Below are 19342 nucleotides of genomic sequence, written 5' to 3'. Positions count from 1 at the left end.
ACTTCGGAAATTAATGTTAAGGCATACAGTAACTTGAGAAATATGAGACAGGGTGCACTCTCTATGACATGAAAATAACTAAAAATAGACAATTGTAATGGTACATACACTACTTGACATACCAAAAAAACACTTGAGCTCAGCAGTGGGTTAATAGCTGATCAACTGATCTTTTACCCTGCTTATTTGATGCTTACTCACAATGATACTCACAAGGAATCATAAATGATCACCCCAAAATTAAAAAAATAACAGATGAGCTATATTACTCAAATGGAGATGGGGTATCAAGATTCACATACATCGTTCCATCATCCCATCGCCCTTATTTCATATATGTTCACTTTATTCTTTACAACAGAACTGTAGAATAAGAGTTCTGCTCATTAAAAGGATCCCAACATCCCATTCACTTTTACATATCCAAATAAAAAAGGCCACTTCTCAGATCTTTGCTCATATTAAATTTCTTTTTTTTTGTGGCAGTTATACTCACTGTCTGGCACTCATCTTCCTCTTTCATTCCAGCTCTCCCATCTCTTGTTCTATCCAACAATCACACACAGGGCCTGAAAAATGCAGTGTTACAATACTGAATCTAACCCTTCAGTCTTGTTCATAAAGACAAACTTAAAACATGGTTTTGGCATCCCAAATATTCTGTGGACAAATGAAGACACACATTTTAATGATTTTTATTTGAGCAAGCATTTTGTCAATTTAAGATAACATCACATTGCTGGTTCTGCCAGTTCTCACCTCCCTTATAAGAATATGACATAGCCAGGCTTTAAAAGAAATAAAACAAGGCAGGAATGCTTTACGGCTGTTTACTCCCTAAACTGTGGATTTTTTTTAAACCCCCAACATAATTTTTGTCTGTTTTTCCTTTTTTATTCATTTTTTAAATACCTTAACTAGGCCTAGAATGCTTGTCTCTAGACCTGGCTCTTTCTAGTTTCTTTTTTAAATATGGTTTTAGATGTTTTGCGATGTTTTCTGTGTTTTAGGTTCTTTTCCGATGTTTACTTTTTCCCCTCTCTGTGAAGATTCAAGGTGGCAAACCCCTGTAAAACACAGACATCATGACCTCATTTCTCCAACAGACTGAACATTTGATGTGAGTGGAGAAAAACACAGACAATAACAAAAGGAATGTTACCTTGGCTTAAACGCTTGGCACGCCAGTAGAGTTGGTCACGGTTTTTTGAGCGGCTTCTTTAGCCTGGTGAGCCTGAAGTACGGCCACCGCCTCGTCAACCTGTCAGACAAAACATTTATGCATTCAAACACTTCATTCCATACAGTTTCCATACAAAAACAACTATTCAGAAACCCTCCAACCTTGGAGCGCAGAGACTCCGGAGACTCCAGCATGTGGAGAAGCTCAGAGTTGTCAATTTCCAGCAGCATTCCAGTGATCTTGCCAGCCAAGCTGGGATGCATATTCTGGATAAGTGGGAAGAGACGCTCACCTGCGAGAGGAAAATTAAGCATTAACCTCCTTTTATAGTGTGGTGGGAGGAACAAATAATCAGACAACTCCCCAATATTTACCCAGCATCTGCTTCTGTTCCTGTGGAGGAGCAGCGGCGAGCATGGAGGCTGTCAGCGGTTCCTGTCCTTGCACATGTACTGCAGGCTAACCAAGAGAGTCAATCAGAAGATTAAACTCAAAAATCACATCTTTCAGATGTGAAGGGATACATGTTGCGCAGAGTCTTACCTGCTGCATAGTAACCTGAGGCTGTGTGTTCATGTGCTGAGGGTTGCGGACACTGGGTGCATATTTGTACTGAGGCACGCCGCGAACTTGAGGGGCAGAAGATGCAGCCGCTGCAGTGGAGGGCCGTGGACCCATAGTCTGAGCAGCTGAGAGAGCAGTGAAATTAAACGTGTTTATTTCAATTCATCTCAACTTATGTCTACTTAAAACAGTGCACATTTATGAAACTTAAAAAAATCAGAAAGGGACATATGAATGTATATATTCAGTATGTATAGATATATGAATTTTTATATGTAAAATATATGGTAATACTTTACAATAAGGTTCATTAGTTAACATTAGTTAACTACATTATTTAACATGAACTAATGAACTGCACGTATACAGCATTTATTAATCTTTGTTAATGTCTTTGTTACTAATACTTTATTAAAATCTTGTTAACATTAGTTAACGCACTGTGAACTAACATGAACTAACAATGAACAGCTGTATTTTTATTAACTAACGTTAACAAAGATTAACAAATACAGTAACAAACGTCTAGGTTATGACTGTAACCTCTGTTCCCTGAGAACAGGGAATGAGACACTGCGTCGATCGGCGCTAAGGGGAACGCCTCAGGCGTGACAGGTGTCTGAAATCACAATCAAATCACGGCAATCCTATTGACCGGCGACATCCCATGAATCATTATCGTACGACCTGGGAATATATAAGGGCGCCTTGCAAACATGATAATCACCTTTTCGTCTGAAGGGGCTGTTTGGTAGGCAGGCCCCGAGGCATGGCTAAAAGACGCAGTGTCTCGTTACCTGTTCTTAGGGAACAGAGGTTACAGTCGTAACCTAGACATTCCCTTTCGAAAGGGAACTCGCACTGCGTCGATTGACGCTAAGGGGAACGATATACCAACGCCACCATGCTTAGGGGAGTGCATACCCATTGGCAGTGACAACTGTCAAAACCAGCAAATTCAAATGAAATGCCAAAACCACTCACCCTCAGGTCATACTGGGCTGTCAGTGACGGCATTCCCTACGGTCATAGGCCAATCTATACGTTCCACAGGAAAACCTACATAAACACTGTTTAATGAAAGGCCTACCTGGGCCTGCTCAAGGGCCTAGGACCACAGCTTCAAATTTAGAAGGGGTCCCTTCTAGGGAATGTGGCTAGGGAACCCGAAGGAGCCCCAACCAATCACAATTCAGGGGAACATACCCGAAATGCCACCAGGAAGGCCTGACCTGGTGTCACTTACATTGGACACTTCAGTCTGGCCAACTTCCTGTCTGTCCAAAGACAGAGCCTCTGGAAACTTGCCTTTAGGTAAGGCATCCAACCCGAGGGACTGCGAAGCTGACAGTGAACCATTCAGCCCAGATCTCAGAGACGGGCTACATGACGGAGAACATGACTCAGCATAGTGCTTACAACCCTTGCTAGCGAGGGGATCCACGATCCACGTATCTACCCAGCGTTTGTGTTTCAAAACACTAAGGAGGCCTGAAAAGGCCTAAGGGCTGATCTAACTGGGAGGCCTCACGAGAGGCCTACTACCGTCTGACCAGACTCAGGAGGCTGAGTACTCATAGTGACCCTCAGTGAGGGTTTGATGGTAGGCAAAAACCAGGCAGTAGGCTAGATAAAAGAGGTTCTGGGAGGGAACCAGTAGCAGAAAAAATTATCACTAGTCATGCTAGGGCACAAGCTCGCCTTCAGAAGCTGCCTGCTGAGGCCAGCTGAACTGGTTGCCAGCAGCCACTAGCTGCCAGAACCCAGCGTCGCTGGCAGACCACTTACAAGAAGGCCTGGTGAGGCCTACTACCTGATAACCAGAGGGCTGGGTACCTAGTACCCATATTTGGGAACTCACCTTTAGGGAGGCCTAGTGAGGCATACTACCTGGCAGCCAGTAAAGCTAGCTGTGAGAGAGGCCTGGTGAGGCCTACTACCTGATAACCAGAGGGCTGGGTACCTAGTACCCATATTTGGGAACTCACCTTTAGGGAGGCCTAGTGAGGCATACTACCTGGCAGCCAGTAAAGCTAGCTGTGAGAGAGGCCTGATGAGGCCTACTACCTGCCTTCAGAGAGGCCTGGAGAGGCCTACTACCTAAACTGGTTATTGCTATGAACCCTGATTCTGGGTGTCAGTCCTAGGGCGGCCTGCTAAGGCCTGTCAGTCTTGGGGCACAGTCTTGGAGCGGCCTATTAAAGCCAGTCATCTGAAAGTTTTCTTTAGGTAAGAAACTGACTGCCATGGCCGTAAGGTTGGGGAACAAGCTACATGGTGGCCTGATAAGGCCAACCGCCTGACAGTGGTCAATATTATTCGACTGATCATAATCGGGGCTAGCCTCCAGAGAGGCCCACTGAAGCCAATTGTATGATTGGCCAGCGAATTAACTGTTGAACATCAGATGACAGGGCTAAGGGTCAGGGAGGCCTTGCTAAGGTCAACACCTGGCCATCAACACCACTGTTTTTCAGTCAAATTCATACTGCCGGGGACTCGCCATCAGAGAGGCCTGGTTGGGCCTACTAGCTGATAGCCAGTCTATTCTGCTACACTCCTCCACAGAGGCAGCGCACAAGAGGCGACACTGGCTCTCTGGCCCTGTCTACGGTCCTTGGACCGTGATGGGCCAGGCCCTCCCGTCTGTCTGGGCGTGGATACGTATCTCAGTGGTAGACATGGTCCTAAATGCAGCTGAGCGCGCCTTCGCCTCTTTGAACTTTCCAACCACCGCCTCCACAGAGGTGCCGAAACGCTCAGGGGGCGAAACCGGAGAATCGAGGAGAAAGCGTTTCTCTTTCTCCCCAATGTCGGCCAGGTTCAACCACAGATGTCTCCCCGTGGCCACTATCGCCGCCATCGACCGGCCGATCGCGGCAGCCTGTTTGGTGGCCAGGAGAGCTAGATCTGTGGTGTGGCGCAGCTCAGTAACCGCCCCCAGCAGATCGGCCTGGTATACCTGCAACACCGCCATGGTGTGCTAGGCAGCACCGGCCTGACCCGCTGGCGTGTATGCTCTGCCATTCAAACTGGCAGGGTTGGAGCTCTTAGTGTCGATGTCCACTCTCCTATTGCCTCAACATCAGCGAGACTAGCCCACTGATGTCGGTGGATCCGGGCAGAATATGGATTCTTCCATGTCCTCTCGATCTCAGTATGGAGATCGGGAAGAAATGGAAGGCTCACCTGAGCTGGTGGTTTATGACCAGGGAGAATCCGCTCTTATCGCGACACTGCGGCCAAGAGTTTGCACCGAGTTTTGTCCGTCTGACTTGAATTCAACCAAAAACCTTAGATTCAGGCATGTTTGATTAGGGTTAGATCTAATGCAAAACTCAGTTCCTGGAGCTTAGCTTCAAGCCTAATTAAATGGACCTGATCCAGCCAATCAAGTAAAACTATCAGGCAATGACTTTGCAGGCAGCGTGGCATGAAGGTACGTCATGAAGCTGATTTCGGACAGGCTTCAGAGACATTGTAATGGTTTAATGATCTACAACAAAATAAAGTGAGCTTTGGTGATAACCAAGCAAATTACTACAATAGTAATTTCTCGCTAGAAATAACATCAAAAGTGGAAAAAGTTGGTAAAAAACGTACATTTACACACAAACTGACAGCCACTCCCAACTCTCAGATAGGGTTGGGGCCGATGGCTGACAGACATCACGTTGTTGAGCCGGCATTGTGATCGCCTGCCCGCCAAAAAACATCTTAACCCTTTCCTGCGCAAGTTTAAAAATATTCTAACTCATTCCCCAGAGTGAGTTTTTTTAAGGCAACCGTTATTTTAGAACGTTTCCCATGATTGTTTCCATGGCGACGCATCATGCTTGTCACGTGACTCACCACAGCCAATATAGCGCTGTGTGACAGATGTATCACTTTTATTTAGTTTTTCCTTTTGCTTACCATGTCATCAACTATCTTATATTCTGATTCTCAAATATGTGCAAGCGAGTGTGTTTTGTCGTTTAAAAAGCTTTATAAATGATCTTGATCTGTAACGTGAGAAGGGTGCCGCCGTGTTTGTTTGCGCCACAGTTCAGGGTCCTGTCAGTCAGATTTACAGCACATGAATTCATCAGTTTCTCTTGAAATACATGCAAGTAAGTGGCTGGTGAACTGGGAGAAGAATAGAGTAAACTATATAGTTACATACACTATGTGTATCTGATATGAATAAAATACGTTGTCAAATTATATTTAAATGGATTGTTATTGCTGCTTCCATATCCACCAGTGTGTATTTTACAAACTATAAATGTATTGTTTTGCTAGTACTTATGTATATTTAAATGTCTGAAACCTAAAACAAACATTATGTGGTTGAAAATACTAATTGTGATATATGACAAGCGCTGAGTGCGTCCATCTCTGGCTCAGCACCAGCCATAGCGGGAAAGCAGTTTGAATCTGGCAGTTATGTCACGTCACTGTACATTCTAGGTCTGCTCAGCATCGCTCCTTAGTGGTCAGCTGATGCACATAGTGCCAAAATCGAAATTGCTGATGAGATGAAGACAAAAATATCTAGTGGAAAATGAGAATATTACATTTTTTAACATTCTTTAGACTCACCAACACGCTGAGTGGACATCATGCGGGGCACCTGTGATGCAGGACGCATGGTGCTGAAAGTCTGAGGTCTGGGGGCAGATGGGCGCATTGTGCCTGGCATGTTTTGGAAGTCTGTAGAAAATGTTGAATGCCCATTAGTATGAATCAATATTTCATGAATTAGTGACATTTGATTCATTTATTACTGCAGGATTCTGGGATAAGATATCGACTTACGCTGAGGACGGACACCCTGTGTGGCCCAGCGGGGACTAGGTCTGAGCTGCGCGAGCTGACTTGTAGGGTAATATGCAGCTCTGTTCTGGGCCTGTGATACAAGAAAATTATTAATGGAGTAGAAATAAACAGTAATGCTAATCTAAGCAACATCACAACCAACCAAGTGACTGTGTTTACCTGCGGAATGGCAGCCATGAAGTATCCTGATGGAGGTGCAGGTTGGTAGGGGTTGATAACTGGGTTTGGCACTGCACGGACACTGGCCATCCTCTGCATGTACTGGTTGGTGAGATGGGCCTGCCGTTCTTCTTTGCGCTGTGCAAGAGCCACATACAATGGCTTAGTGGCCACAATACGGCCATTCATCTCAGTCACTGCTTTAGTGGCTTCCTCAGGAGAAGAGAAACAGACAAAACCAAAGCCTTTACTGCGACCACCGTCCATCATGACCTGGGACAGAAGAGGGAGAAGACTTCAATTTTTGCCAAAAGGCAACATACACCTTAAATGTTAACATGAAATGGCATTTGCAACCCATTTTACTTAAGTAATGTAACTTTTTCAGAATGAAACACCATTTGATAAATATTTTTAAGACCGCCATTGTGTGCATTTAGATATCATAGAATATGCATGTTCTGTAATACACACACACACACACACACACACACACACACACACACACACACACACACACACACACACACACACACACACACACACACACACACACACACACACACACACATAACTAGGACAGTGATGACCAGTGATGGCTCAAAATCATACCTTGGCACTGGTGATTGTTCCAAAGGGAGCAAACTCTTTACGAAGACGCTCATCATCAATACCATCATCCAAGTTCTTAACATAGAGATTGACACCCTGTAAAGAGAGCAAATGACGATGAAGAACTGCATCTGTGGGGGCACTTACAATGCACTAGATTTAATAAACTATTAAAAGGTCTGTACAAATATTTAAGAGTGAAATTCAAGCACTTTCAAGCAGTGGCAGTGGTGCTTTTCAAGGGTTCAGTGAATAATTATATGTACATCAGCCTATATTGCAAAACAACTGAGAACCAAACTACAGTAGGATTAACTGCTATATAAATGGGAGACTATAGCAAATATACATTTCCATTTGCTCCAACAGCAATAGGAAAAGCGTTTCCAACGACTTTCCCTTTCCAAAGAAGAAAAAAAAAAAACAACACAGAGCAAACAAATATGAAACAAATTCTGAATCTGAACGAGTCCATCACAAATTCAAAGCGGTACGGTAGATGGCACACCATGAATGCAACTTTCAGCTGCGTTGCCAATCCGGATTTCAAAACAAAAGAACGTAGGAGAAGAAAGTTATCACTAATTTCTAGAGGTGTGAATCTTCACTTCCCTCACGGTTCGATTACGATTCAGACTTAAGTTTTGTTTGATGTTTGCTACATTCAGGAAGTGTACTTTCTTGGAGAAGATCAAACAAAAAGGGAGTTCATGTATCTGACTGCTTGTATTCATTGAAGAAAATGTAGCCATGTACAATAATATAGAACATTAAGGATGCAACACATCGCGATATCGAATCGAAGACATGATAATTGTAATCAAAATTGAATCATGAGACCAGTGAAGATTCACACCCCTAATAATAAGACTAAAAATCAGCCTATAGTAGGAATCATTTCAAGTATTAATAAAAACTGTTTCAGTGTCTCCTTTTTGCAATGTGCAGACATAGACATTCCATACATCTCTTTCAGCAGCTCCATTTATATGGTCTCATGAAGAACTCGGACTTGCTTTGAACCGTTGATGAAGACAGGACATCCGAATGCAATTTCCAGGTGCCAATCTATTGCGTGTACTTCTTCCATGTGCTCGTGTGACAATTCAATGCACAAATGATTCACGACTCTTTCTTAAAGGTTATTTTTCTTTTTCTCTAGACATTTTTTCTTTTTTTTAAAGGTTATTTTTCCTTTTTTAGAGACATTCTAAGAAAAAAAATCAAACATTTCAAGGATGATATTCAAAATACAAACACATTTCAAACCTTAAAACATAACTGTTGAAATCAAGCATTTTCCAAATTTTCAAAACTCTGTTTGAACCCCGTAAATACAATTAAGAACCAAAATGCAGTTACACAGCCTAATTTAGGTCCATAAATAAGAAACTATTGTACATAGCCACTTACGTCCCCAGTATCCACTATAAAAGAACATGGGACCCATGGACTAAAAAGTCACTGTTGCAGCCATTTTGGCCAGTGCGGTCCACTGAAAAGGAAACACTGAATATGACAAGGCTGCAGAAGTCAGTTAAACTTTACTGACCTGGTAGCGAGTCATACGGTCTTGCTTCATCTGCTCAAATTTGCGCTTGAGCTCAGTTTGACGCTCCACTTTTTTCTGAGCGCGACCCACATAGATGAGCTTCCCGTTCAGTTCTTTGCCATTCATCTCATCCACAGCCTGTTCCAAGAGATCAAAACCGTTTTTTGGTACCCGTTCATCCCGTGGTTACATTTACTCCAGGAAGTCAAGTACGTTAGTTTGACCACATTTAAAGCTGAACTGACCCTCTGCGCATCCTCGTGCCTCTCAAAACTCACAAATCCAAAACCTCTGGACTTCCCATTTTCGTCAGTCATGACACGGATGCTCATAGAATTACCTTACCAAATCAGAAAAAATGTTTTTGAAATGTATAAACCAAGAGAAAAATTGTAGTTTTAGTGGTTTTATATAGTTTAAAACAAATTACCATATTTGCTGAAGACGTCCTTGAGCTTGTCATCATCCATATCTTCCCCAAAATTTTTTATGTACACATTGGTAAATTCTTTGGCTCTTGCACCGAGCTCAGCCTCCCTCTCCTTGCGAGATTTGAAGCGCCCTACAAACCTGATGACAAAGAGGAGCGATCAATGCAAGGTTGTAAGTAATCTGAAGTTATTTCAAGGGGCTGAGAAATGGAAGTTAAAATTCATCTACACATTTAGCATCCTTTTCAACAATATCCAATATACACCGATCAGGCATAACATTATGACCACCTTCCTAATATTGCATTGGTCCCTCTTTTGCTGCCAAAACAGCCCTGACTCGTCGAGGCATGGACTCCACTAGACCCCTGAAGGTGTGCTGTGGTGTCTGGCACCAAAATGTTAGCAGCAGATCCTTTAAGTCCGTTAAGTTGTGAGGTGGGGCCTCCATGGATCGGACTTGGTGGTACGTGTCAAAGTAACATCCCAGCAGAACATTTCCCAAAGCATCACACTGCCTCCGCCGGTTTGCCTTCATCCCTTCATCCCATTGCCTTCATTTGCGTTCCCCAGGTAAGTGACACACACACAACTGGCCATCCACGTGATGTAAAAGAAAACGTGATTCATCAGATCAGGCCTCCTTCTTCCATTGCTCTGTGTTCCAGTTCTGATAGTTGGCACTTTCGGTGGTGGACAGTAGGGTGGTCCTTCCTTATCAAGTCCAATTTTTTTTGTTGCAAAATGTTAGTGTCTTAACCTCTTAAACTGTTCCTCTTAACTTCAAAATTAGAAATATGCAAAAATGTTGACAAAAAAAATTATATTTAGAGGTAGCTCAATCATGTGGAAAATTGCCTATGTTAAGCTGTGCGCCGTTATTGTGATATGCAAGTAATATTAAAATTTGCTGCAAATGAACTATATTTTATTGAAATCAGAGCAACACTGACATGACAACAATGACAACAATCTAAAAAAAAAAGCACAAAGTTTTCAACAATCACTCATTTCTGATGCTCAGCAGCCACTTTTTGCAGTCTGGATAGATCGGTCGGTGATCTTCCACCACATAAAGGAGAAACTGCAATTGTTCTTCAGAGTGTGTGAGATAGCCATTGTATTCTTGAATCAGAGCCACTCCTCTCTCGGCGGGATCTTTGACTGCTTGTGCCTCCTGATAATCTGCTTGATTCGGCCAAAGTTCCGGGTCAATTTCAAGGAACGTAATGTCATTTTTTAAACCAAAAAAATGTGCTCTAAACCCAAACAATAACCAAGGTGATCATCAATAGAAATATGTATTGATTCCACCAGGAAAGGTAAATCTGCTAAACCGGGTCATGGATGGATTAATTTGGATTTAGTTTCTACAATAAGTAAACTGAGATATGTATCTAAAATACATATTTAGGAATATATGGTGCATTAGATGCTTTTATGGAGATTTTTTGGGAATTTTACTAGCCAGGCACAATACTAATTCAAATGATCTGTTTTTACGAAAATCATCAAAATCTCCTAAAGTTTAAAGCTATTGAGCTACCAGTAATTATTATGTTACTGCCATAAAAATTGGCATGCTGTATTTTCTTATATAAAGGAACAATTTAAAGGGTTAAGAGCATGACAATTGGATACTTTAAAAATAAGGACCACCCTAGTGGACAGGGGTCAGCATGGGCACACTGACTGGTCTGCGGCTATGCAGCCCCATACGCAACAAACTGCGATGCACTGTATATTCTGACACCTTTCTATCAGAACCAGCATTAACTTCTTGAGCAATTTGAGCTACAGTAGCTTGTGTGTTGGATCGGACTTCATGGGCCAGCCTTCGCTCCCCGCGTGCATCAATGAGCCTTGGCCGCCCATGACCCTGTTGCCGGTTCACCACTGTTCCTTCCTTGGACCACTTTTGATAGATACTGACCACTGCAGCTGCAGTTTTGGAGATGCTCTGACCCAGTCGTCTAGCCATTACAATTTGGCCCTTGTCAAACTCGCTCAAATCCTTACGCTTGCCCATTTTTCCTGCTTCTAACACATCAACTTTAAGGGCAAAATGTTCAATTGCTGCCTTATATATGCCACCCACTAACAGGTGTCGTGATGAAGAGATAATCCGTGTTATTCACTTCACCTGTCAGTGGTCATAATGTTATGCCTGATCGGTGTGTATATCTTCGTAATTACGGATGGGCACTAGTACTCAAGTACTCGAAAGTGACAGGGACGATCAATCGTGAAAATGATCATGTGGCTGGTTCTGGTATTATGGGCAGTACCTTAAGGTCTGATTAGTTAGCGTTGGGACAGCATGCCATCCAAAATGAAGAACAGTTATTAGAAAATACAGTTAAATGCAGCAGCAAACTTTCATATACATGACATAATAATGAGAACACTATTGTAACACTAGTGTTGTGAATTCTTTGTGCTTTAGCGCATGTTACAGAAAAAGTGCACAGTCGGGAGTTATGCATTCTGACTAGACAATAACTTAGTTCAGGTTCATGTCATTTTGTGAATAAATATAAAAGCTGTACTGTGTTATCTTATATGCATTTGTTTGAGTACATTAACCCACAAGGAAAGTGCTTCGATTTGTCTGTGTTCATTTATTGTTCAGCTTCAGCTCACACAGTTCAAATCGCTTGGGCATGTAGGCATATTCGGATGCAACCAGATTTTATATGTCTGTGATAATGCACCAATACTCTAAAGCAATTTTTGAAATGCAAATTAATAGGCAGTCTAAAATATAATCTAAAATATTTTTTTTTTCAGAATGTTGCTTAATTTTATATCACCAGCAAATACTATTTTAGGTAAGCCTTTTTTTAAGGTAATTTACTTACATGTTACTACATGTACTTATGTACTCATGTATTAATACTGTAGATTATGCATAATTACAAGTAACTAAACTAAACCCTAACCGCAACTCTATAGTAAGTACATTATTTGAATAAGTACAATGTAACTACGTCACCTTTAAAAAAAACTGTAACCATATTTTATATTGGCAAATACATATTGTAAAAATTCTTTCATGGCACTTGGTCCAATCCTTCCACACACACTTCAAATCCAAATCAAGTCTGCTAATCAATCAAGTCACTTTCCACATTAGTTGGCAGGCTCCTTTAGCAATTTTGGGGAAAACACCAAAATCTCACTTACACTTTTCTGTCATTCAGCAACATGCCGTTCATTTTCTCTATGGCTCTTTCAGCAGCCTCCTGGGTCTCAAAGTGCACAAAGCCGTAGCCCTTTGAGCCATTCTCATCACAAACCACCTTAAGAAAGGATATCAGGCATAAAATCATGCACCCACTGACCAACAGAAGCACAAGTCATGCACAAAAATGATAACATTCACATAATCAAATCACTGCAAAGCACTTTCAAGAGCATGTATTTGCCTTACCTTGCATGACAGGATGTTGCCAAACGCAGAGAAGGTGTCATAAAGGGCTTTGTTATCAATAGACTTATCCAAGTTTTTAATAAAGATGTTTCCAACACCGCTTTTCCTCAGAGAGGGGTCACGCTGAGACCACATGATGCGGACAGGTCTACCTTTGATGACGTCAAAGTTCATTGTGTCTAAAGCCCGTTCAGCTGGAAGCGAAAACAATTATTAATCCATTAAATCAAAATGAATTTCTTCTCTTGCACTCAGCCAGAAATCTCCACTTCAGTAGCATTTAGTGATGGGTCCATCATGAATCTTTAATATGACTCAGGAATAACAAGTTGTCTCGGAGAGAGATTCGTTCAATTTGCGATGACCACGCATGCGCAAAATCCTATGGGCTGAACCTCTCGAGAGTTCACCTCTCGAATCTTCAGGTTCTAGTCATTCGTTCATCATGTGATTGCCCCATAGGCTAAGGCAATGCAGTCTGTACCGGAAACAGAAATGATCAGTTCACCCATTGAGTCTTTGGATTTCAGTCGTTTGTTCATCATGTGACAGCCACAAGGGTAAGGCAGGAGGTTTCAAACCTATTGAATGTGGTAATAAAAGAGTTGGAAAATGCTTTAAACTTTATCTGTATGATGGGGGAAAAGATACTTGTTTACAGTGGATTCTAACTTTAAGAAAATATCACAGCATATAATGCAAAGAAAATCCCATATTATTGACTTGTCTCTTACTACTTTTGGATCCGCTGTAATTTTTTTCTTTTTCTAATGATACATCCCCTTGTTAGGCTATATGATTATTGTGAAATTTTTATTGCACATGTATTTTGGTAATTAAATGACCTTGTTATTCAACTATAATAAAACATACAGTCAATAATACTAATGCATTTGTTGTAAGATGCTGAGCTGGGAAGTGGTCACGTGAAAAAAGAACGAACGACTCGAACTCGAAGACTCGGTAGGTGAACTAATCATTTCTGTTTCCAGGACAGACTGCATTGCCTAAAGCAAATGTGGCTGTCACGTGATGAACGAATGACTTGAACCAGAAGACTTGAAAGGTGAATTAATAATTTCTGTTTGGGGTGCAGACTGCATAGCTTCAGCCTATCAGGATGTTACGTGACAAAAGAACGAACGACTCGACCTGAAGACATGGGAGGTGAGGTAAACTAACAGACTGCATAGCCTGAGGACCCAGATAAGCAATGAATTAATAATTTCGGTTTTCTCATAATTAGGCCTTGGCAGCAATATAATTTTTTCTTAAAGGGGTGGTTGATTGCTATTTCACTTTTTTCATTTTAAATACTGTGTAATGTTGCTGTTGGTGCATGAACAGTATCTGCAAAGTTGCTGCGCTGAAAGTTCAACGTAAGCGGAGATATTGTCTTTTAAAAATCAGGAAGTTTAATGCCTACAAAAACGACTCGAATGGGACTACAACGAGATACTTCCTGGGTTTTATATGTAACTAACCCATACATTTACATCAACCCTCCCTCCGGAACATGTTCTGCTGTCGAAGAGGAGGAGTTAGTGGAGAGCTGTAGCTGTCAGGTCTTCTGTGTTCAGGCTTCCTACAGACGCTGTAGTTCGTCAACTCAACAATGGTTAAAATTTAAGTTTGATTATGTTCCTGACAATTACAATCGTAGTTTAGCTCTCTGTGCTGCGCATTTTACGGAAGACAGCTTCCAGAATCTACACGAGTTCAATGTCAGATTCAACAAGAAACTATTACTCCAACATGAAGCAGTTACAGCTTTAAAACCAGAGGCCACAACCTGCAAGTAAGATTTAATCATTTTAAATGTATTTGCCTGTATAATTTAAGACGTACGTTTTAGTTTTATCAAGGATGTAAAAAAATGCCAGCGCTGGCTTTAGTATATGACAGATGCGTATAAACATTTTGGACCCGAATTTGTATATGTACAAATTTTGTAAACGTATTTTCCATGTATACTTTATGACGTAATTTTTTGATTTGATCAAGAACGCAAACCAATGCCAAAGCTGTTTGGTTATAGTAGCTAGTTAGTTCGATGTTATTTTGTGTGTATAAGAAACGTGTTCAAACTTCAAAAAATTATCGCAACAGCGAACTTCAGCTGCTGTTATCACATGTACACCTAAAGAAAACGACAAACTGAGTAACCGGTAAGTTTTGTGAATAGTTAAACGGTTGTTCATTCTATCAATAAAACAATATCTTTAAAAAACGGTATTACTCAGTCATGTATTCAGTTATATTAAATGTTTAATCAGGGGGAAAGCGTATCTCAAAAGCTAACAAACAGCAGTAGCATTTTCAAGTAACAGCGTATGGGAATTCTTTGAGAAAATAATAATAATTAAAAAAAATTACCATTCAGAAACGTTTAGTAAGAGCCGTGTTTGCGGAGGTTCTGCTTGACTCTCTTCATCACCGCTCTCTGGGTCTGATTCTGGCTCAAACTGATGAGGCAATATTGACACCATTACATTTGACCGGGTCAGGAGCACATGCAACTGTCGCCCGTAAAGGTAATGGGCGTGAAGATTCCGGACGCAGTTTAGCCAATTACAACACACCGGCCGAACTAACCAATCTGAGCTCATTGCCTCTTTCTGAGGGAGTGGTTTCATAGAATCAGGAAGTCAACCGGTCGTTCAAATGACAGAGGAGGAAGCGGCTTACAATAAAGGTGAAATTTATGAAAAATAAGGCGTTTTTTAACAAACGAAACACGAAGACATGTTATATTGCAGCCCATAAACATAATCAAGCTAAGAAAAAAGGCAGTAAACCACCCCTTTAATCGTAATGTGATCAATGTTTTCTTAAAGGTGACATATTATGCCCATTTTCACATGATGTAATATAAATCTCTGATGTCCTCAGAATGTGTCTGTGAGGTTTCAGCTCAAAATACCACCCAGATTTTTTATTATAGCTTGTCAAAGTTGCCCCTTCTTGGACGTGAGGGTAAACGCTCCGTTTTTGTGTGTGTCCCTTTAAATGCAGACGTCTCTTCGGACGACGGACGATCCTTTACACGAGCTTCGGATACTGGAACAACATAACAGCCGAAATTCTCTCAGGCAAAATGTCAATATACCCAGTAACGGAGTGCAGCCTTACATGTTTGAACCGGAGTCAGACACTGATGGAGAGACTCAAGAAGAGGCTGCAACTGTTGTAAATGGACATTTCTGAATGGTTAGTGGACACATTTATGTAACTTAGTTGTTGTGGAGTTACGTTTATTCATCTCATCGACTAGCCTGTGCTGTCATGTTAATCTATAAACTGCTGTATAGGTGCTCGTGTGGGAACTGTATTAGGATGCCCACAGAGACAGAAAATATATGCTGCATGGAGATAAAGCAGGTATGGTTTAGTTTACGGTTATAATGTGGGACTGCTGCTTCTCACTCAGGGCGGGATCTAGTGCAGATCGTCACCCGTCGTGGGCGGGGCTTCCCTACTCTTACATAGGAGTAGGGGGAAACCACTTGTTCTGAGAGATTGATAATGATTCATGGGGATTATAAAAAAAGTATTGGGAGGATTTTTACCATTATAGGCTGGTTATTTACACACACTGTGGACACACATCTGTGTTCAAACACCTTATAAAAGTGAATTTAGCATAATAGGTCCCCTTTAAGTAGATGTGGTGGGGAATTTGGCAATTAACATTATACTCGGTAACACTTTATTTTACAGTGTCCTCGTTACATATGTTACATCTACTTCCCATAGTAATAACAGTAAATTATACATAATTACATGCAACTAGGCCTAACCCTCAACCAAATCCTACCCTAACCCTATAGTAAGTACATGTTGTTAATTATTATTACTCAGTACTTAAATGTATAATTACACTGTAACAATGACATCTTAAAATAAAGTGTAAACTTATGAAATGAACTAAATGACTTAAAAAATAGAGATTTGTTCATTTTGCTGAACGAGATTCAAAGATCTGAGTCAGTAAAATGATCCGAAATTTACATTCAGCAAACTTTCCAGTTTTATTCCTATTTATATTCTGAAAGTTTTTACAGAGGGGTGTGTTCATATATCATTTGCCTGACTTGTATGACATTTCAATAATAAGATTTTTTTTTTTTTTATTATTCTGATTTATGGGTTGATAAAATAGATATCCAAAATCCCTTCTGTAAAAAAACTCACACTCCAATGGCAACAAAATAAAAAATGTTGAACCTGGCTTTATCCAATACTCTGATTCCTGTTCTGGAAATGTGAACGTGAAATAAAATCGTCAAAATGTACTTATGATTAATAAACTGGGGAAGTATATGGTCATAACGACTATTTAATTTTCACTAGATTTGCCTTAGATTTGTCTTGCCTTAGATTTACAATAGTTATCAAAATTGACAAAAAACGAGGGAATATTTTTGTCTCAAATAAAACTTCAATTTAAAACTGTAAAAAAAAAAACACAATAAAAATAAAAATATCAATCTGAAAAACTAGACTAATTAGGCATAGAATAAAAGTGAGAAATACATTACATGGACATAGCTTAGCCCCTACATTTTGAAGTTTTGAAATTTTCCTGATAACCACATTGAATTTTGCCCTTTTGAACAAACAGGCACAATCGATGTGTTCGATACACTTTCCTGACAATCGAGACAGTTGATGGGTTTTTATCTTTGCTGCACACTCTGCCCCACCCACGCCCTAAATATGACAATCATGCAAGTCACTGCTGTCAAGCAACATCTCACGCGGCGGTATAATCATGCGTGCATCCCTCATCTTAAACCCTTTATAATCAACCGACAACACATAGATTCATAAAATATGGTGCTGCATATGGTCACTACTAACAGGATTCTCAATGAATATGCATTATATTGATGAAACCCTGCATTTATTTTTCAATGTGTCATTAGCGTAAAAGGCATCTTTTACACAGTTACGCCACTCACCGTCTGCAGGCTGCTGGAAGTTGACATAGGCATAGCCGAGCGACCTGCGGGTGATCATGTCCCTGCACACGCGGATGGAGAGGATGGCACCGGCCGGGCTAAACTTCTCGTAGAGCATGGCTTCAGTCACGTCCTGGTGCAGGTCCCCAACATACAGCGAGGCCATGGGGTAACTAGGAGCGCTGGGGTTCATTTTCTCTTCGGTCGCAGTTGTGAACTTGCAGAAATTTGCGTGTTTCGCGGCACCAGCGCGTGAGCTCAACTACGTCAGAATACAGTTAGCTGTCAAGCTATTCTAAACACGCCAATTTTTACTATTTAAAATCGTCGACTAAAAGATTATTTCTGGAACGATTTAAGCGCTTGGTTCTTCGTATAAAATGACAAATAATAAGGGCAACAAAAATGTTAAAACGCGGAAAAAAAATCCAATGCAACGAATCAAGCAAACCGCTAGGCCGAGCTCACAGACTGTCGTTATCTTTTCAGGGTTGTTGCGATGTTTCAAGGCCTCCAGCTTCCACTTCACCAATTTTTATTTATTAAAAAAAGAAAGAAAAAAGAAAAGAAAAAAGGAGGATTTTTTGGGGTTTTTAAAAGTTTTTAATTTTTTTTGTATTTTTTTTATTTTTTATATAATGTGTGCCGAGGCAAGCTCCGGAGCACACACGCACTCACACAGCACTGACAGCCGGGGGTTTCGGGAGGAATGGGACGGACTGAGCCGTCACATATATACCCGCGGGTACGTCATCCACCGTGCACGCGCATGAGAAAAACGCAACAGTCGCTCACCGGTTTGGATGATGTCAGAGCCCGTAGATAATGTCTAATAAGCTTTATGAACGAAGAATAGTTGACTTCTGTGACAATGACGAATGTGTTAAAGGGAAAAATAAATGATTGAATTTCATTTTTTACAGTTTATTAATTGAGTTCATTTAATGTAGAATTTGAAAATGGCTTCGTTAAATATTTATAGTTTATTATTTAGATATTAAATTGTGTTAATACTATGCATTAACGACCAAAGGAAGCATTCAGATTTTTGTCATAAAAAAAATCATACAAATTTCCACCACAGTGTTTCATTGTCACATTTGCCTCCGTTGCCTTGCAAATACTAATTCCATAGCTAACATTATATGTATCCTAAATATACACAATTAAATAACATTTATTTGCATTCTATTCTATTTGCATCATATTTCCATTCTATTTGCATCGTTTGAAAAACTTACTGGTTGACCGGAAATGAAACAATTAAAATGACACTGTTTTCTCCATGTTAAACAAGTAGCCTACTGTAAAAAAAAAAAAAAAAAAAAAAAGATAAGGGACAAATTTGTTGTATTTGTGATTTTGAAAGAATTATACATAATAAATATTAAAATAGTTTATGCTTATTTGATTCTTAATTCATTTTTATTATTTTTTAGGTTAACATTGAAAGTTAGTAGTGTTAGTAAATAGTTAAATGAAAATATAAGCTGGGACATAAAATTGCCAAATCAAAGAAATGCTCACTTAACAAAAAGTAATTTAACAATAACTGATTGCACTTCAACCCCAATAATAGTGATTATTTTAACATTTGAAAATAATAGTGATTCTTTTAACATT

The 19342-nt window shown here is 40.4% G+C and overlaps 1 protein-coding gene across 1 annotated transcript; it reads right to left on the bottom strand.

The window, feature by feature from the left end:
• Positions 1–679: 679 nt before the first annotated feature.
• Positions 680–18490, bottom strand: pabpc1b (poly A binding protein, cytoplasmic 1 b). The gene is made up of 15 exons (XM_081375659.1): positions 17720–18490; positions 12756–12949; positions 12509–12624; positions 9322–9461; positions 9137–9231; positions 8892–9029; positions 7340–7435; positions 6728–7000; positions 6548–6638; positions 6332–6442; positions 1727–1872; positions 1558–1642; positions 1345–1475; positions 1163–1261; positions 680–1067 (listed from the first exon to the last, which is right to left on the bottom strand). The coding sequence occupies exons 1-14, from the start codon at positions 17910–17912 to the stop codon at positions 1169–1171; spliced, it is 1902 nt and encodes a 633-aa protein (XP_081231785.1). The 5' UTR covers positions 17913–18490; the 3' UTR covers positions 680–1067; positions 1163–1168.
• Positions 18491–19342: the final 852 nt, after the last annotated feature.

This window comes from Scardinius erythrophthalmus (genome assembly GCF_964197995.2).
Source record: "Scardinius erythrophthalmus genome assembly, chromosome: 10".
NCBI classification, from domain to species: Eukaryota; Metazoa; Chordata; class Actinopteri; order Cypriniformes; family Leuciscidae; genus Scardinius; species Scardinius erythrophthalmus.
The sequence above is the reverse complement of the archived record's forward strand: the minus strand, read 5'-3'. Positions and strand labels throughout refer to the sequence as shown.